This window comes from Crocuta crocuta, unplaced genomic scaffold (genome assembly GCF_008692635.1).
Source record: "Crocuta crocuta isolate KB4526 unplaced genomic scaffold, BGI_CrCroc_1.0 scaffold21, whole genome shotgun sequence".
NCBI lineage: Eukaryota > Metazoa > Chordata > Mammalia > Carnivora > Hyaenidae > Crocuta > Crocuta crocuta.
The window spans coordinates 1,449,256-1,470,406 of NW_027527938.1; the positions used below are offsets into that span (position 1 = coordinate 1,449,256).

The window sequence follows — 21,151 nt, forward strand, 5'->3', positions numbered from 1 at the left end:
GTTGTCTAACATCTAACATGTAGACATATAAAATTTCATTCCTCTTCCTTTGAGGATCCTCCAAGAAAAAATACTATCCTTAATTTAGTATGTTTAGATTTATGTAAATGTGTACAAGCCACTTCTTTTTTTTCTAAATAGTATGTAATACACATAAACAAAACATAGTACTGTTTTGCATGTTTATTAACTTTATATAAATGGCATAATGTATGAATGACATTGCATTTCATTTTTTTTCAAGGTATTATTCTTATAAGATTCACTCATGTTAATGTGGCTTTAGTTTTCTATCATATGGGATCTCATGACTATGAAAAATGCTCCTATAAAACTTATACGTAGGTTTTTGTGAATATTATTATATGGAACAAAAGAAATATATATATATGATATATATTTACCTTTACTCAATGGTATTATATATATTTTTATATATAAATATTTTCCTGCCTATTTCTCTGGTTTATTGGAAATGCACATTATTTAATCAAAATTGGTTGTAACCATTAGTAAGCACAGTCACAGTTAATAAAAATTTGTTCCATTCTATTTCTTGTCAATTCCTGTTATTTTCAGAATTTTAATTTTTGCTGCCTATACATATGATATGTATACCTCACCAAAATTTTTACTTGTATTTCTCTGATTACTCTGGAAGTTGGGAACTTTTTCATATTTTTACTGAGCCCATATTGTTCTCTCTTTCTACAAATTTATCTGTTTACATCCTTTGCTAATTTTCCCATTGTTTTACCTTCTACAAATCTACTATAGGTTGTTTAAATTGAATATCAGTCATTTATTGGTTATATGAATTGAAAATGTCATTTTAACTTTTAAAATAGTCTTTTAATGAACAGAAGTTTATTTTGCTGTAGTCAAATTTATGTTTCTTTATTATTTGTGTCTTCTGTGATCTATTTAGGAAATAATACCCCTTAACCTAACATCACAGAGATGCTCCTATTTTCTTCTAATATGTTTAAAGTTTACTTTTCACACATAGGTTTTTAATCTATCTGGGATTGATATTTGTGTATGTTATGAGGCATGGACCCATTTTATTTTATTTTTTTAAATGGATAATCAACTATCCATATGAATATTTGATACTTTCCTCACTGTTTTATAGTGATAGTGTTATCAGTTAACGTATTTAATTAATGTATGAGCCTATCCCTTATTATGCCACATTATTCTCTTTGAATATACAGAGTTCAGGATTGTGCTATATTACTGTTTTATTGGATAGGTTGAATCCTTGTGCTTTTTTCTACTTCTTTAAATTACATTGTCTTCCACATGAAGTTTAAATAATTTTTATGTTCCCAAATTTTACTTTATAGTTTAAATTGGAATATCACTGAATTTGGATAATATATTGGGGAGAATGCATATTTCTAATAAATTAACTTTATTATCTATGAACATGGCATTTATTTAATTTAGTTATTTAAAATTTTCTTAAAACCCTCCTCCATTTACTTTTAACATTTACTCCTGGTAACTGTGCATTAATTACTTGCTGTAATAAATAACACCTTATCTTAAAATACATTGTAACATTGCTTATTTCTTTCTTTTTTAGGCAAAGCTTGTCAACAACTGGTCTATTTTATTCAAATTTCCAAAGTCACCTATGTAATTTTATTTTGTTAATTTTTCTATAGAAACTTTGCTTTCACTGCATTAATGCCTTCTCTTATTTTAACTGCTTACTTCTTGTTTTAGGTTTATTCTACTTTGCTTTTCCATTTTCTTATGTAATGTACTTTACTTGTTAATATTCAGCCTTTCTTTGTTTTTAATCTAAGCAGTAAAGGCTATAAGTTTTCCTCTAAAACAAATTTAGTTGACATCCTACAGGTTTGATATGAAGCACAATTGCTAGCATTCAGTTCTAAGGATTTATTCCCCACTCTGTTTCCATACAGCTTGCTTTTTGACTCATGAATCGTTTTATAATGTGCTTTTTATTTTTCCAAGTCAAGACTCATGAGTGTGTGTGTGTGTGTGTGTGTGTGTGTGTGTGTGGTTTTTATTGTTATTGGTTGGTTTTTGGTTTTCTTTTTGTTTTATGCATATGAAAGAAGGTAAGTAACTGACTATAATTTCCTAGCACATTTTACATTACTTTTTATGTAGTGACCCTCTTTCATGTTCAGTATCAACACTGCACACATTTTTTACTTGATATAGAAGCTAATCAGATTCTTTACGTCCAGAGTTGCCTAAAATAAATTTTCTCTGCTTTTAAAATTTGAGACTTATCTCTGTCTTTATTTTTTATCTTTTATTTTTTTCTTTTAAATACAGGAAACAGCTTTATTGGTTTTTATTCTAAACTGACAATCTAATATTTTAAATATTTAGACTTCTGACATTTACCTTTATTATCAATACATTTGAATTTTTCCCTATCATCTCACCTGAGACTTTATTTTATATGAGCTTTTCCTATGTTTGTTTACATAGATATTTATTTCATGTATTATTTTGATTTCCTTGAATTTTATTTGTTCTATTTTCTCATTCTAATGGCTAGATTGTTATAGACATCATCCATATTCTTATTTTTCTCATAAATTCTCTGAAAATAAAAATTGAATTTTTCTGTAACATACCTTTAACCATCTTACTGAAAATCATCAAGATTACATAATACAAAATTAAGAGTAATTCACGGCCTTCTAAAAGACACTGAATGAAATTGCTTACCAATGGCATTCCAAACAAATTGAACTCTAGCATTCCTGTGATAGACCACTCCATCTGCTCCCACGAAGCAGTGTTGTCTCCTAACCAGTGTGCAGCATGGCGTCCAGAGCCAGCAAAAGTGGACCGGGTGAGAATGAAACTTCTCTTATTAGGAAAAACTTTCTCCAAGGCTCTAAAAATAAAATCAATTTAATTAATAAGATATATTTTTAAATAAATTTTTATCCATCTTTCATACCAATTTTGTATTCATCTATCAATATTTACTTAAATACATTCCAATCAAACAGAGAAAGGCAATCAGACTTTGATTTCCTTTACCAAATTAAATAGGCATACTTTTGGTATCCACTCAACATTTGCTTTTGAAATATATGGTTTAAACTCACTGAAATCTCTTTTTTACATGAAATGTAGTAATCTAACTTGAACTCTCTACCAACTATTGAGGTGCAATGATGCTAATGACATATTAATGTCTGTATTTTCAAATATCAGCATGTAATGTTGGAATGAAAGTTACATATTTGAGAGGCATTTTATTTTGTTTGTTTCTAAAAGTTTACTACACACAACTACTAGCATTATTCATCTCACCATTACTGGTACCTGAGTATGACGGACAACTTTTTTTCTGTACATAGGAAGTATTCAGGAAAAGATACAAAGTTTGATTTAGTATATATAATTATCCAGACTATCTTGATAAAAAGATATAATGGTATTTTTAGGTGGTTTTCCTATATTACTATCTTTATATATTGAGCTATATTGTTGCCTTTTGTTTCTAGAATTTCTTTATACAATTCAATATATAATGCTCTACTGAGTTTAAAAAACGAAGTAAGCAAACACTATGAAGATACTGTGTAAGAGTTGAGATACCATGTTATGTTTTGGGTCTAGACAAATGTAGGCATATCTTTAAACTTGATTGTATTTATTTTACTCTGAAAAGGATTAAAAATTTATTGAGATCAGAATCTGGGTTTTACTGACTACTGCATTATAGTTTCTTATCTAATGCTTGAAAAAGAGTAGGCAATAGAGAAGATTGTCCCCTTCCTTTTTATTTTTTTAATTTTTTTTGGTAACTTGTTTCTTTTTTATATACAAGTAACACACTGAATTAGAAAGTTACTTTGCAAGATACTACATAGAAAACTCAATTTTAATTGAAACCCATGATTTTGAAAAATAAAGACCGGCTCTAGAAGCACCACTTCCCAGGCCAATTGTACAGTTCACAATTAGAACACGATTATATTCACAGATAGCAAACTGAATCAAATTTTAAAGTGTAATTTAAGTCTATGAATTAAAAAGGAACCACAGCTAAATACATACACCACACAGTTCTTGATTAACTAAGTTCCAAATTCATGAGGATTAGTAAAAGTACTGATTTCACGAAAATACTCTTTCTTTGTTTCCATACTCATGCTATTTTCCAACTACATTAATATATTATAACATCTTTCTAGACAATAGGTATGAAAGAGGTTTCTGAGTGCTGCACTTACTTCTCTGTGGCGATAGCCATGCTGTAGCCATAGAGGCTGTGAACATCATAATGCTTCCCCCAGGTCTGCATAGCATCCATGCAAATTGTTTTGGAATACATGAGTTTGTCAAGAATATCTTAGAAAAAAATATATCAGAAATGTTTTTTAAGAGATAGTTTCCATTTTAAACTTCACAATCCTTAAATCATGTGCTATGTAATACCATACTTAGTTTTAAAAAGGAAATGAAAGACAATTTAAACTAAATTTTAATTGGGTTCCCACCTTCTAATTCTGGTTGATTAACTTTAAGATTTGCACTTAAACATTAATAAATATTCTGCTTCCAAAGTTCAGTATTAAATAAATTTTTAGAAATTATATATATATAATATAATATATACAAAANACATCACACAAATATATACCCTTTTAAAGATTTACAGGTTGGTTTATTCAGATATAATTAAATTTTACATATATATACTTCTTTTACACAATTACAAACCATTCAAATCCCAGCTTTTCTATTTTTTATTGTGCTTCAATTGGCAGGCTTATGTGGCACCATAATTATTGTCATCTTTCTTCAGATGTACTTATTGCTATCTCTTCTCCCCTAAGAGCAAATCTTTCCTTGCTTATATTTTTACCCCCTTTTAATGGTGAAAAAATTTTTTTAAAATATGTGACATGTAACTAGTCACATTAGGTTCATTCTAAAACTGCACAGAATCACACACAGCATGGTTATGAAAAGAATGTGATCATTTATGGGGCGCCTGGGTGGCTTAGTCGGTTAAGCGTCCGACTTTCGCTTAGGTCATGATCTCGCGGTTCGTGGGTTCGAGCCCCACGTCGGGCTCTGTGCTCACTGCCAGCTCAGAGCCTGGAGCCTGTTTCAGTCTGTGACTCCCTCTCTCTCTGACCCTCCCCTGCTCACGCTGTCTCTCTCTCTCTCTCTCTCTCTCTCCTAGAAATAAATATTTAAGAAAAAAAAAAAAGAATGTGATCATTTAAATTATTATTTCAAACAAATTTTGTGTGTTTTTAATAATTATTTGATCATGGACAGTGTATCATGATAAAGATAAATCAATGAGCCTTGCCAAAATTTAAAATCATTCTTCTCTTCTTAAGCATAAAAATTTTAGCCCCAAAGAAAAACAAAAACAAACAAAAATACACTGATTTCAGGGACTCAAAATTGTATCAAGGTTTGTGATCTAAATATATATGCTAGAGTTTCCTAGGAAAATATCTTAATTAATGGTAAGTAAATAACCAAATAAAATTTACCAGGAGTAAATGGTGGATAATTCAGTTTATTGTCATTGCATCCTTTTTTTGAACCTTGAATAAAGCTGGAAACTTCATTCATGTCCTAGATGGATATAACATAAAGAATAGCAGATTTTAAGTAGTAACAAGTATCTTAGATGAGATGCAGGCATTGTATATAACCAAAATGTATCTAATTGGCCTAGTTTTAATTACAAAACATTAATAACATTATAAGCATTAAGCTACTGTCATTATTCTAAGCAGTTGTATGGATTTTCTCACTGTGAGTCCACCATTGCACCACACTTCTAGCACATTCATTTATCTACCATCCTTTGCTCATTTTAGCTGACATTTATCAAGTTTCTATGATGAGCATTGCTGGCCGTGAGGCACAGCATCTTTTGCAGAGTCCTTCATTCCTACACTCTCATGAGAGAACGAAAGTGAAAATAGGTAAATAGCATTTTAGCATGAAATGAAAATAGTTATGAACCTTACTGAATTCATGGAACAGTCTCAGGGAACCCTAGGGCAGCTGGACCACATTATAAGAACCAGTGACCTAAACATCTCTTGGAGGCAGAATTTTGCATATGTGTTTATAGATTTTTGCCATGTAAACCCAAGCCCCGAAATTGCCACATACTAGTTCTGTGAGCATGACTTTAAAAAAAATAAAGCCTTTGATGGGGCGCCTGGGTGGCTTAGTCGGTTAAGCGTCCGACTTTCGCTTAGGTCATGATCTCGCGGTTCGTGGGTTCGAGCCCCGCGTCGGGCTCTGTGCTGACTGCCAGCTCAGAGCCTGGAGCCTGTTTCAGAGTCTGTGACTCCCTCTCTCTCTGACCCTCCCCTGCTCACACTGTCTCTCTCTCTTTCCTAGAAATAAATAAGATGTTAGAAAAAAAATAAAGCCTTTGAACTAAAAAGGTAATGTATATAAAATTACATGTCACACTACATATGCTCAAAAAATAATGTATTTCTTTTTCCTTCTATGCTAATTGTACTGTTCGATTATACACATTTGTGAAACTTATTTCCCACATGTCTTTAATATGCAGTTTCTGCTCTCACTAAGATTTCACACTAGGTCAAATCCCTTGTTAATTTTGTTTTTCTTCAGAAAAAATAAATTTTCTTTATTACTCTTTCTTTCCCCCATCCACATAATGCCCAGCTGGAATCAATATGAAAAATTAAAGTTGCAAAATAAATTTCTCATCATTAAAAGGTAAATGTTTTCATTTATCAAATATTTTCTTCTAAAAAGTTTTAAATGCTTATTTTTTTGAAAGAGACAGAGAGATAGAACACAAGTGGGAGAGAGGCAGAGACAAAGGGAGACACAGAATCTGAAGCAGGCTCCAGGCTCTGAGCTGTCATCACAGAGCCTGATGTGGGGCTTGAACTAACAAATGGAACTAAGTCGTGAGATCAAGAGGGGGGTTGAAACTGGACGCTTAACTGACTGAGCCACACAGGCACTGCCACCCAAACAAATATTTTCTTAATAGCCACAAAGAAGAAAAATGATGTAGTTATACTACAGTATTAGGGTTATTTTATTGAAATTACGTGGAATATTATATTCAATTTTGTTTTCCCATGTCCAGTAAAATCAACACAAAAATAGACTATAGTTACACAGCCAATAATTTTAGGTGGACCTAAGTACTTTTTCTTCATGAATCCACTAATTAAATTAAATTTAAAAACAATTTTCAACTGCTGAAATTCATAATTGGGAACTGAGTTGCATAACTTTAAATTTTAAGACCCTTTTTCTAAACTATTTAGCATCTTTTATGAATAATTTTTGAGAAAATATAAGGCAAAACATTTAACTATGAAATTTATGTTATTTTATTTGAATATGTACTTTTAAATTTGCAATAAAATTCACAAGATCTTCCAGTATTCACTCAAAAAAGACATGATTTATGTAATTTAAGAATAAACATAATTTTAAAGAGAAATTAATTTATTTCACATGAAATAATCAAAAGTATGTGTTTAATCATTAATATTATACTGTATTTTAACTAACTGGAGTTTAAATAAAAACTAAAATAAAATAAAATGTTTGTTTTATCATACAACCATGTAAACAAGATTAAATCAAATGTTTGATTTCACCAGTTCACAATATAAGGGAAAAGAGTCTTGTGTACTCAAGAAGTTAAATGTATTAACCTACTAAAGAAAAAAAACTAAATACTTTTACATGATTGTAACTATATTTTATATAAACATAATATTTGCTATTTGATGACCTATTTTTAAAATATCCTGTCTACTTGGCAAGATGTATACATGTATACACATATATGTATATCTATATATGTGTTTATATGTATATATGTATACATATATGTATACATACTATACATAATGTAATAGAATTTATTTGTATCCCTTTATCTCTTTTAATGTATTTGCAAATTTACACTTTGAAAATTCTGAAAGTATTTTACTCTAACTTATACAAATTATTTAAATGATTCTACATGTATTTAATATCATGAAAAAATTAACTCAATTAGTATTTTTACTATTACAACCAGCAGACGCAAAGTAGTGGAAGCTGCGAGGCAAAGGCCTCAGTGAATTGTTATGTAATAAGTACACCTACAGATATTCAAGTATCATTCAAATCATCCCAAATCGAGTAATGATTATCCCTAGAAATTGTCAACACCATTTTTAGAGAAGTTTCTGAAGTTTCTTTTCTTTAAAATCCATTGAAAATTGTGTGTAAACGTTTGGCAACTTTTTAAATTAAAACATTTAAAAAAATCTGTTGGCATTTCATAATTTCATCACATCATATTTAAACCAAATCTAAATAAAAATAGAACAATTTTTCAAAGAATTCTGAAACTTAATTCAGTGATTAGAAGAATCCTATAAAATGTAGAAAGAATATAACCAAATAAGCCCTTAGTTAACTGGATACATGAATATATTTGGATATATCTTCTCACTGAATTTTAAGTTTCCTAGAACTATGTATTAAATTGTTGAGCTTATTTATAGAAAAATTCTGCTTACTAGATTTCTAAGAATGAAATCACAGTAACCACATGATCACAACAATATATATATTTATTCAGGAAAAGTGGAAGTGAGCCTTGAAATTTAAAAACTCTGACTGGGTACATTTATTTTGAAATCACAGCTTCAGTCTTTATTATACCAAATGCTTTAGGCTTTTATTTCTCAAGTATTAGTACTGCAAAAAAAGAGATAATTCAAGTATATTTTATGTCTATATACAAAAATCTATTTTTCAATGAAAATTAAGCTCACGTCATTTTCCAAAGTGATTTTAAAATTTTAAATTAAAATTAAAAAAACATTAGCATGGCATTTAAATTTGAAATCTAGGAAATTATGACACTATTTTTAAATTTGACAAAAAAAGGTTTTCAGTTAAATAAGAATACTTCATTTTACTGTGTATTCATTACATCAGAGCATTCTGAAGAAAGTGAAAAAATTTAGGACAGAATTTTATCAGTAAGATTTGAATTATTCAAGCAAAAGCTGGAAGCAGAATAACTACAGCTTATGCATCATATAAATTAACTTAGTGATGTTTCGTGAGCTTTAAATACGTACTGATTATTATGTGTTTTGTTTTGTTTTTAAAGCTTAGTCAAATGCTTATGTATTACTATGAGAACAGCACTACCTTTCTCAGATGCTTCTCCTTCTCTCATCCCTCCCTCTCTTTGGAGTTATATCAGGTACTGTATTTGTCTTCATAGATATAAGTGAAGTATTCTCTTTCTACAGCACAGTCAGATTCTCTTTCACTATTCCTAAATTGTCAGTTATACTGTAACTGTGCTCTAATGGATTCAAATTATTTTTTAGCACAAACAAAAAACCAGAAATTTTAACTTTAAGAAATTGAAGGTGGAATTAAAAACAAAACCAAGAATGGAGTGCAAATTTTTTGTTATTTCCATTGGCTACTAGGTATTATTGTGACCTCACTAATTTTGTGTCCAGTACCTAAAGCCTCTCCATCTTCAATCTATTCATCATGAGAATCCTGAAGAGTATGCTAACCTCTAACTCAGGTTCATGTTGTTAGCTAAAAACATTAATTTTCCTCTTTGTATTCTCCACAACATAATCTGATATATTGATGGTGCAAAATATACACTTATCTAAGTAATTGATTAAATAAATAATCTCTGAATGAATAATGAGCATTTCACAAAAGCAGAGCTAGTGTGCAACTCAAGAGACAAAGAAAAGAATAGCTATCTCTAAGACATCCTTTATCTCCTTCCAAAATTCTGTGCAATTGTAATAACTTTGAACAAAGTCCCTGATGTTCCTCTGTATTCACGTTTGTTAGAATTTTTTTTTTCCTGAAACAGTATTCTGGGACCACCAAGTAGTTTCATTCACCAAATGTGGTTTCAGTTTCCATAACAAGAGACACTAAATCAACTGGTTCTCATCCAGTATCATTTTAACTGGTAAACCCAGAAACAAGTAATCAATAGCTACAGACACAAAACTTTATCCAAAGAAATTTTCAAACATTATCATTTTTCTTTAATGGGTTTACCAATAATCTAGGATATTTGTTGTTTCTGTTGTTGTTTATCTTGAGATAAAACACTTCACCTATTTCAATTTTGATGCGTTCTATTCCATAAATTACTAAAAAGAAGGCTTCTAGGGTTGTCCGGGTGGCTCAGTTGATTGAGTGTCCAACTCTTGATTTCAACTCAGGTCATGATCTCATGGTTCCTGAGTCTGAGCTCCATGTAGGGCTCTGTGCTGATGGTACAGAGTCTTTTTGGATCCTCTCATCCCTCTCTCTTTGCCCCTCCACCACTTGCATGTGCGTGCACATGCGTACATGTGCTCTCACTCTGTCTCTCTCAAAATAAATAAATACGCTTTTTAAAAAAAAAAATACAGGGTCACCTGGGCGGCTCAGTCGGTTAAGCGTCCGACTTCAGCTCAGGTCATGATCTCACAGTTCGTGGGTTCGAGCCCCGCATTGGGCTATGTGCTGACAGCTAGCTCAGAGCCTGGAGCCTGTTTTGGATTCTGTGTCTCCCTCTCTCTCTGACTCTCCCGTGCTCATGCTGTCTCTATCTCTCTCTCAAAAATAAATAAAATATTTTTTTTAAAAATACAGTTTTTAAAGGATGAGTGCTTATTTGTTATTATGTATCCACAGTGCTACAATGCTGTAGATTATAACAAATGTTTTCAGGATTGCACTACTTATTTCTTGTTAACTTTTTTCAAACATAAATTATTAGTCATAAAAATATGGCACCTTACTGACAGAAATGAAATTTATTCTATAAAGTGTATCACTGAAGAAGAAAACTCTCAATTTTTAGTTTTTACAACTAAATCTTTTCTAAATCATGAACATGACAGGTATGAATTTATACATTCTGGAAAACTATTATAAACATTTTAAATTTTATGTCCAACTGATATTATAAAATTCACCTTGTCAACATAATAATTGTTTTATAGAAAAATAATTCTATGTTAATTGTCCAAAATTAGTGGTTTAAAATAGCTACTTACAATCCAAAGTCCATCATATTTCACTTCTTGATGGAAAATGCTGCATTCATCTGTCCACCAATCGATGCAGTTTGGATTAGTAAAATCAGGGAATACTGTTAATCCTGGCCATACCTAAAAGAATAAATCATTCATATATATATATATAAATGGAAAATAAATAAATGATAATTCAAAATTATTGAGTAGATAAGAGTAGTAAAAAAGTATTAAAGCTATATAATACTGTATTTCTTTAAGTTTATGTGATCCATGCACCACCTATATGTATATAATCTTAGGCCTATTTTAAAATTCATTTTAAAATATAAAATAAAGTGCATGCAATGAGAGTAGAGTAGAGAGAGAGAGAGCATAAGGCATTTAGGAAGGCAAAAATATAAGAACATGGGATGAAGATGCTATTTTGACTGCAACTAAGTTTATTTCTTAGCATCCTAATAGGTTAAGTTAAAAACAAATAAAACCCATACAATATATTTATTGTCTGATTAAAAAAAAAGCACAACATTTAATTTCTAAAGGCATTTGCTTCCAAGAAATTCAAGCAAAAAATCTCCTTGTATATTTATTATTTATTTAATGAGAATGTGATATTTGTTAGGTGCTGGGTAATGTTCCAAACATTTTTATAATTACTAGCTGATTTGGTCTTCACTAGAACTATAGAAGAGAGGAATTTTTTTTAATCACTACTTTACAGATGAGTTAGTCACTATAATTAAACCCACTTTACAGATGAGAGAAATGACAAACGGAGAAGCTAAATACATTTTTTCAAGATCACACCGCTAATAAGTGGCACAGAAAGAATTCAAACACAGCAATCACATATCTGACTTCAGGCTATTAAACACTATACATATTATGCTGTCTCTTTATGCTTCTTCAAATTACCTATTTACTTAAAATAATTATAGGCAAGAGAAATTCAATTTCAAATGAACTGAAATAAACAATATTGTTTTATATCCAAATTATGAGTATTGGCTATCCAATCTATTCGTAGTAAATGGAGTAGGTTTAACAAAGTATATTCTATGAGATATTAATAGGCATTATGAGAAAGAAATCCAGTTTTTGTTTCCTGATGAAGCTCATAATTATTTGAATAAGACTTTCACCAGTAATTTTGATGTTGACGAATGCAATAAAAAGTGATGCTTAGTATATTCTTCATTATGGTAAATAAAGCTATAATACTTGTTTCTTCATAAACTGACAGTATCTCTTACTTTATTTCCTTTGAATAAATTATAGAAATGGAATTACCAATTTAGAGTATGTAGACATTACAGTTTTTGATATGTTGTACCAAGCTTTATCCAAAATAATATATGTTCTGCTTAAAATTATGCATTTGGGAGCTAGTCTGTTTCATAATTCTGTCCTTTATTAGCTCTGCAACATTAGCAAAGTTACTATACCTTTTCCAAATTCACTTTTTTCACCTATAAAGTAAGAATTCTAATTATAGGTATCTATTTATTTTACTGTGAGGATTAAATATAAATCATAAAATTTAGTATCTAGCAAAAAAGAACACAATTAAAAAAAGTAAAAAATTTAGAGAGGTATTTATTTTACATCAAAATATCAGAATTTTGTAATAATCTAAATTATCATATTTTGCTCATTTTGTTTTAATTGTGTAAAGCACTGAAAATCATGCCTTCTTACAAAAACTGTTTTAGAGATAGAAATATGGAAATATTTCCTCTAAAATTTCTTTACACAGTTAAAATGCTAAGTCCAGATTTGAAAAACACAGACCCACACACACACACACACACACACACATACACACACACTTACAAAAGCTTTGTCATTACACAACAGAAAATCTAAGCAACACAATTTTAATGAATATAACAATTTACCTCGCCAATAATTGGTGTAGTCCCATCTGAATCATTTACCCATACTTTTTTCGCATTTCCCCTCTCATAGGTTTCATATGCTGCTCCATTGCTTAGCTTTTCTATGGAAATTGCAGGGTCCTAATAATAGAAAGAAGAAACTATAGAAAATCTATTAAGTTACAAATGTGTAAGTACTAAAAATATATTAATATATAATGTCGTTACCAAGATGATGACATATTTCTGTCCATGGTCATGCAAATCTTGAACAAATGCAGGGAGCCCATTAAATGCAACTTTGTCATAAGTAAAGTCTTTCTTGGCTTCCATATAGTCAATATCAGTGACCTGGGTATCCTGAAAAGTGGTAGAGTATATTTCAATAAATAGTCCTGAAAGGACTCTAATTACTTCACCCTTTAAGTCCAATGCTTTATAAATGTAATGATTAAAAAGTAAATGAATTTAGATCTCTTCCATTTTACTAAAAACAATGTAATTGTTTATAAACTAACTTTTCTAATTCTAAAGTATAAGAACATTAAGTTATTATTCACATTTGTTTCATGATGATCATTGGATAAGTACTATATTTTATATATGGGAATCACTGTATAGAAAAAAAAGCCTATATGTTACATAAAATACATTAAGAAATATATAGGCTGTAAAAATAACCTATTTTAACAAACTGAATATTATGTTCACAGCTAAACATGTATTCTAGTATGAGTCATATTCAGTTCTTAAAATTTCAAGTAGACCTGGCCTTGTATATAGATTTAAAATATACTTTATCATTAACACACTTCTTAATAATCCACATTCATATTACATAGTATATTATAATGTGTAATACTGACAATTTCTTACATTTATTATTATGTGACAATATTTTAATTGGTATACAATCTCACACACCCTTCATCCCACTTACAAATGGTATGCCAGCATCCCGATTTCTTTTTACCACTTCTTTCACTACATCAAGTGACTTATATTTCCAGCGACTCAGCTGGAATCCCAGACTCCAGTATGCTGGCATTGCTGGTCGTCCAATGAGCTTGAAGTAAATGGAAATGTGATTAATTTCAATGAAGAGCATTAAAATTATTATTAACATGTTTGTTATTCAGTTATCTCTAATATTTGTTAAATGTAAATTACATATTTTGAACAGAGAATTAGTGTTACCTGGATTCTAAAATGCATCTTAGATTTTATGGTAAAATTTTATTATAAAACATTTAACTTTATGCTTTGTCACTCATCCCAGTTTATATTGTTAAAAAGTTGGAAAGTTAGCTCTTAAGAAAGTAGCATTTGCAAAAGTATACTTTGCCTGGCATGCAAAATTAAAGAAGAGAATACAAAAATAGCATCAAAAAAGTAAGAGAAAAAGAAAACTGTCCCACCACCCTGCTACTTCTTGTAGCAACAGGATGAATGATGAATGAATGAACGGTCCTCTTGTAAGAAAAAAAAAAAACTGTTTAAAAGTATACAATTTCTATTCCCTTATATTTTGTCATTTTTCTCATCTTTGAAATATTAATATTTTCAAAATATTGAAACAGCTCAGTGCACACAAGCAACAGAATATCAGTGTGTGTGTTGTCACAACAGAGGACATGATTTTGTACATGGAAATACAGGTGTAAGTAATAGTAAATTGTTTTCACTGAAATTGAGTATTAGGTTATATTAAGACAAATAACCATATTGGCATGATGAGTTTTTTATTATTATTATTTAGGCACACACACACACATATTCCATGTTTCTTTCTTTTTTTTAAATATTTTATTTATTTTTGAGATAGAGATAGAGACAGCATGAGCAGGGAAGGGTCAGAGAGAGAGGGAGACACAGAATCCGAAGCAGGTTCCAGGCTCTGAGCTAGCTGTCAGCACAGAGCCCGATGGGGGGCTTGAACCCACGAACCGTGAGATCATGACCTGAGCTAAAGTCGGATGCTTAACCGATTGAGCCACCCAGGTAATAAACCCATGGTTTCTTATCATGTATGCCTAAAAACTACAATGTAACAAATTTTAAGTTACTAATATTGGGTTATTGTATTCTATTCAATTTAAACATTAAATTACTTTAAAAAGTAAAATAGTGTAAAATTGAATAGAATAGCATTTTTTAGCTCATTTCACAAACATCTTATGTTTCACATAATTTCATTATAGATTTGGACGTATAATTGAAATTTCTTTGTGTGTGTAGTATACACATATGTGCCATAGTTTTTCATAAAAGTATACAAAATATTACATATGATATTAATTCACATATTACTTATACTTTATACAGAAACATTGTTTTTAAAACTATTTGGCCAGTCAAATAAGTTGCTTTCAATTTTAATGTATTGAGATCTCTAGAGAGTTAGTGTATACAGAAAAAAATTTGGTTTTCTTCAAACAATAAAGTTTCTTTTGCCTACTCTCTACATAGCTTGAACCTCATTTAAATGCTGCAGTGATTTACTGTATTACATTCTACACAACTATTGTATCTTAATGCTTAAATACAAGACTTTGGAAGATGACTCATGAAATGATTTAAGCAAGCACACTACCATATTATATGTATGCAGCATTCATATGTTATGCATAACTCAAACTCATTTACTACTGACCACAGACTGTACTTAGCATGTAATAGACAACAATAATAACTGATATTTCACAAATCCAATGTCAAATTCTTTCCAAAAATATACTATCCACAGTTTTGGTGGTGTGGTAACTATACGCAAAGTTGTAGAAAGGCCAGCCTAACACTGTAATTATGATTTAGTGTTATACTGTAAATTCTGTATCTTTTCTGAAGTTCCTATTTCTCAATAGAAATTGGGGAATTATCAGAAACTGTAAATTATTTGTGTAAAACTCTATCTACTATCATATCACATGTTTGGATCCTAATTAAAGAAAAGTTTTGATAGTAATTACTTCTCCTTTAAGAGCATTTTAGCAAATGGGAATTGTATATCAAAAGATACATCAATAAAACAAGATTACATCAATAAAACAAGATTTTAAAAATAGGCTTAATCCCTAAATCTTATGCCAATAAAAATAATTTATTTTTCCATAATAACACCAGGAACTCTGTACCAACAGTCACAGGAGAAGAATTATATAAAAGAATTATATAGAAGAAATAGAGAATTACATTTTAGAAGTAGGCTTAGGGTATCCCTGGATTCCTTATCTCTCTAAGACTCTTCTTGGACTTAGGTACATGAAGACATTATTTAACAGGTAAGCAAAGTTTCTTAGACAGAAGATGTAAGACTTCAGACTATGCTTCAAAATCTTCCATTCTAAGCCTGAGCATCAGAGACAATTTTCCTGGGGTTTACCTTCTATGCATTAACAGCAAGTTTTACTAGTCTTCCTTATAACTCACTTACCTCTAGGATTTTTATCAAAACGGTGTATGACCTACACACCCTTGCCTATCCTCAGCCTTAAATAGAAGATACTTCCCTCTGCTTTATCCCACCAAAGTAGGCCATGAATAAGTAAAGATTTAATATGCAACATTTCCAAAAAACTACTCCTGAACTCAGCTACCTAGAACCAAGAAATAATTTGATATCAGAAATATAGACATTTAAATATACATAGGCTTCACTGTATAGGAAAGACAAAAACTACCTACTAATACCTGAAAAATGGTAAGATTTAAAAATATATTTAGCTAAGAGGCCGCAGATATCTTAAATTAGATTAGACATGATAGTTGAAAGAAAAGTATGGTAGAAAATAATTTATTAAAATAGATGTAAAACATACCTCTTGATACTGCTGAACTACTTGTTCTGGTGTATCTCCTAGAAAGATGTAAAAGTCCAGAATTCCACCAGTAACTCTGTAAGTTACTATTGGAGTAGGCTGGATGAAAATTTCTACAAATTAAATTAGAGAAGCATATATAATTAATAAAAATACATACAGTGATAAAATAACCACAGCATCTATTTAAAGTACTTCATATTAACCATATATGTTTGCACTGTTTTTAAATAACTAAGGTAAAATAAGGTACTGTAGATAGGAAGAATATAGGAGAAAAGTAGGACACCACCATCTATAAAGTTTATGGTAGGACCTCGCAGATGTTTCCTTTTACAGATGCTGGCAGAATCTCTTCCTGGAAACTGCATAGCAAGGGATTTGTCCTTTTACCCCAAAAATATTTTTTTCTAAAATTGCATTTCAATTAGTTATGTTAATTGAATATTCTCTTAAAGATCATATCCTCACATGTTAACTTCTAAGAAAGAAAACTATAATTTTTTTTCTCTACAGAGACAATAATTGCCTGGGTAACCATTTAATATACTATTCTTGTTGGGACATCGTTGAATTCTGTAACCTTTTATTATCACTGATTCATATGTTAAATATTAGTATTTTAGTCACAACATTTAAAAACAGATTCTATATTACTTGAATTATGATAAATTAAAACTCAATCTTCCTTCTTTCTCTCCCTATATTACATAGACCTTCCTTTTTTGTGTGGTATTGGTATGTTAACTTATCTTAACAAGTGAGGCTGAGGGAATGGGAATATTCCTTTTCATGGATGTGTTTCACTGTTGCTCTGAAGGCTCTTAAGAAAGTGCCTGAGTATCACAATATAGTACACTTTCCCCAAAATAAACGCATTTATATGTAAAATTCCATTGTCTTACTAATTACAGACTATGCCTGTAATAATTTCACATACGAAATCATTAACAATGGAGTTTACTCAGACATATAATATCTTTGATTGGAATAAAGAGAACAGTTTAAACATTTCAAGTTAAATCTCATTTAAATATATTACCAGATAAATTACTCTTACCCATTGCATTGCTGTTCATTAAGAAAACACCAAATGACTTTCCAGTAGTATCTTCAATGCACATGAAAAATGTTTGATGACCATACAAATTATTATTATTCTGTAAGGCAAAAAGTTGAAAATTAATTTTAAAGTATATATAAAATAAAAAATATTATATATTTAACATGGCCTTTATAAATTCCAATTCATTTCTCTAACTTAATCTTCATACCTCTATACTAATTTTCTCTACTATACATACCATATGAAACACTGGCAAAAAAATTAACCTATTTTGATTATTAATGTTACTATATAAAATATATAACATGATATATTCATTATACTATGACTAGATTACTTAACTTTCCTTTATGTTTTATCTGATTAAGTTTTAATATGCTACTCATGATAAGAAAATGGCACTTTTATTCATTATGGCCCACTAATGCCCAAAGCACTAACTGAAGGGAATTCCAAGATGACGTCCAAACTCATAGAACTTCTGCAGTACATTTGCTAAGAGCTCATGAGTACATGAAATAGCTGAGAACAATTGGAAACACACTTCTAAGGCAAAAGAAAAAAATATTCCTAGATGATTGGATATGGAGTTTCCAAAAAAAGAATGAATGGAAAATAGCTATGAAGTTCTTAGCCTAGTGTTTATTTGGTGTTCATTAAGATAATTAGTCTATAAAAAAAAGAATGGTAGACTCTTTATTAGTAGTAGTTCTGTACCAAATGAGACTCTTTAAGGCAACAATCATTTATTCATTTTGGGGAATTAAATAGCATTGGCATTTTAAAAATCACTAACAATTGACTCAAAGCAATCATGAATCAATTAAAAACATTTTCCTTAATTTTTTAATGTTTATTTATTTTTTGAGAAAGTGAGACAGAGTGTGAGAAGGGAAGGGGCAGAGAGAGAGGGAGACACAGAATCCAAAGCAGGCTCCAGGCTCTGAGCTATCAGCACAGAGCCCAACGTGGGGCTTGAACACACAAGCTGTGAAATCATGACCTGAGCTGAAGTCAGACATTTAACCAACTGAGCCACCCAGGTGGCCCTAAGAAATAGTTTTTTAATGATATGGCCTTTGTCCTAAAGAATCTCATCTTAGAAGTATAGATAAATATATACACAAATACTAACCTGTAGTGAAGACTAATTTTGCATGGGGAAGTTTGGAAGAATTTCATATGAGTTTAAAGTTCAATTTAACTCTCAGTGACTTACTGTATAATGATAAGGCAGATATGCCTATCTATTAGACATCATATTGTACATCTATGTCTGTTTCTTCCCCTTCCATAACATATGATAATCTTCTATAAATTTATATATTTGTACAGGGAGTTGGTTCCCTTTTTAATACTGCAACTTGAGGTTCCATATCATACAAAGTGATATAGAACACGGTGTTTAGAATTATTCTAGCTCAACGAGTAGCCATGCATAAGATTAAGCATAAGAATGACTAAAAAGGTAAATTTAGAATATAAAAATCAAAATCAAAAGAAAATATTCATAAACTACCTTTTTAAACAAAATATTTGTTGGTTACTTTTTAAATTTTTTTAGTATTTATTCATTTTTGAGAGAGAGACAGAGTGTGATCTGGGAAGGAGCAGAGAGAGAAGGAGACACAGAATCCAAAGCTCCTGGACCCAGGCTCCATGGTGTCAGCACAAAGCCCGATGTGGGGCTCAAACTCACGAACCACGAGATCATGACCTGAGCCAAACTTGTATGCCTAACTGACCAAGCCACCCATGTACCCCAAATCTGTTGGTTGCTTTTTGAGTTAATTTAAGATTTCACTACAAATCATCACTCCTGAAGTAAACAAGCTCCTGGGTTAGGTATCACTGACATAAAATAAATGATGGGTTCAAAGAGGCTAAAATCAACATCTCCAATATAATGATTTTCTTTACAAAAATAAATAAATAAATACAAAAAGTTCCTTACATCACCGGGCAGTTGATCTCGGGAAAAAATTGGCCATGTTTTCCAGTATAAATCATGACGAAATCTCTTATGAATATGTTCTCCAAGGCCATAAATATATTCACTGGAAAGTCTGGCTGAGATCTGTAAATACTGGTCAGAGTACACCAAAGGACCAATGCTGGTGTCAAACCTGTACAATAAAATAAACAAACAAATGATCTAGAAACGAGTAAAATGTTCTACCAAATAAGGCTCTATACCACCATTCTGAATATTTATTGCATTTTATATATGTCAGTCTTTAGCTATGATCACTTCTTAGGAATACATGAATTATACCATCAATAGAATCTGGTTAATTCCATCAAAACAATCTGCTTCATCATCACCAATATGATTCTTTGTATGCTTCCTCTCCTTTAATCATCACAGACCTGAAGTATAACTACCATTATCAGTCCATTCTAAAAATATTACAAACTGGGGAAATTAATTCCTGTGTTCTAAGGTAACAAACAGGGAAGTAGTGAAGCCAGATTTCAATCCCAGTTCTGCCTTGCTCCAAAGACACTATTTTAAAATACAGTACTATCCTGGCTTTCACAACTCGAACATATATATTAAAATTAAGTTCAAAATAATTTTTCCAAAATGAAGAAGATTGTATGTTGGATGCAACTCAAATATATACTACAAGAAATGTTAAATGAATTTAATACTTTTGTGATTGAACACAAATCAATTGCAAATTATTCAAATATACTTCAATTTCTGAGATTTAATCTTGACAATTGCTCAATTAACCTTTTATTTAATGCTTATTTTATTTTTGTGAGAGAGGGAGAGAGAGTGAGGGGCAGAGAAAGAAAGGAAGACAGAGGATCCAAAGCAGGGTCTGCACTGACAGCACAGAGCCAGATGTGGAACTAGAACCCACGAAACGTGAGATTGTGACCTGAGCCAAAGTCAGAGCTTAACTGAGCCACCCAGGTGCCTTGCTCAAGTAACCATCATAGAGATGTGAGATCATTTATCTTAAAAATTACTAAACACCTTGCCACAAATATCCCCAAAATACATTCATAAGGAAGGCATTCAGGCAATATTTAATTTGATATATATATTTTTTCAAATATATGTATTTTTTCATATATATATATATGAAGTACTTGATTATCACTATGGGAATTAGCTCCTTTCTGAATAGTAACTATTTGATTCTACAAATTGGCAACAGAATATGATAAACAATGGGGAAATGACAAAACAGGAGTTCTAGCTATGCAGAACATACAAGGAGGACTAAAACGCTTATCAGTGATGCTCTTTACCTTCATCTTTGGTTGGCCCCAGTTTGTGCATTTTCATTCACCTTTGTACCT

General features: G+C 30.7%; 1 protein-coding gene across 1 annotated transcript in view; it reads right to left on the bottom strand.

Annotated features, from left to right (window-relative positions):
• The window catches only part of SI (sucrase-isomaltase), an 88,264-nt gene that overhangs the window by 58,035 nt on the left and 9,078 nt on the right, over positions 1–21,151 (bottom strand). The window contains exons 6-15 of the mRNA XM_077752234.1: positions 19,788–19,959; positions 17,828–17,927; positions 16,768–16,880; positions 13,890–14,015; positions 13,178–13,309; positions 12,971–13,090; positions 11,091–11,204; positions 5,526–5,610; positions 4,245–4,362; positions 2,722–2,893 (exon numbers count right to left, since the gene is read on the bottom strand). Coding sequence (XP_077608360.1) covers positions 2,722–2,893; positions 4,245–4,362; positions 5,526–5,610; positions 11,091–11,204; positions 12,971–13,090; positions 13,178–13,309; positions 13,890–14,015; positions 16,768–16,880; positions 17,828–17,927; positions 19,788–19,959 — 1,252 coding nt within the window. The remainder of the gene's footprint in view (positions 1–2,721; positions 2,894–4,244; positions 4,363–5,525; positions 5,611–11,090; positions 11,205–12,970; positions 13,091–13,177; positions 13,310–13,889; positions 14,016–16,767; positions 16,881–17,827; positions 17,928–19,787; positions 19,960–21,151) is intronic.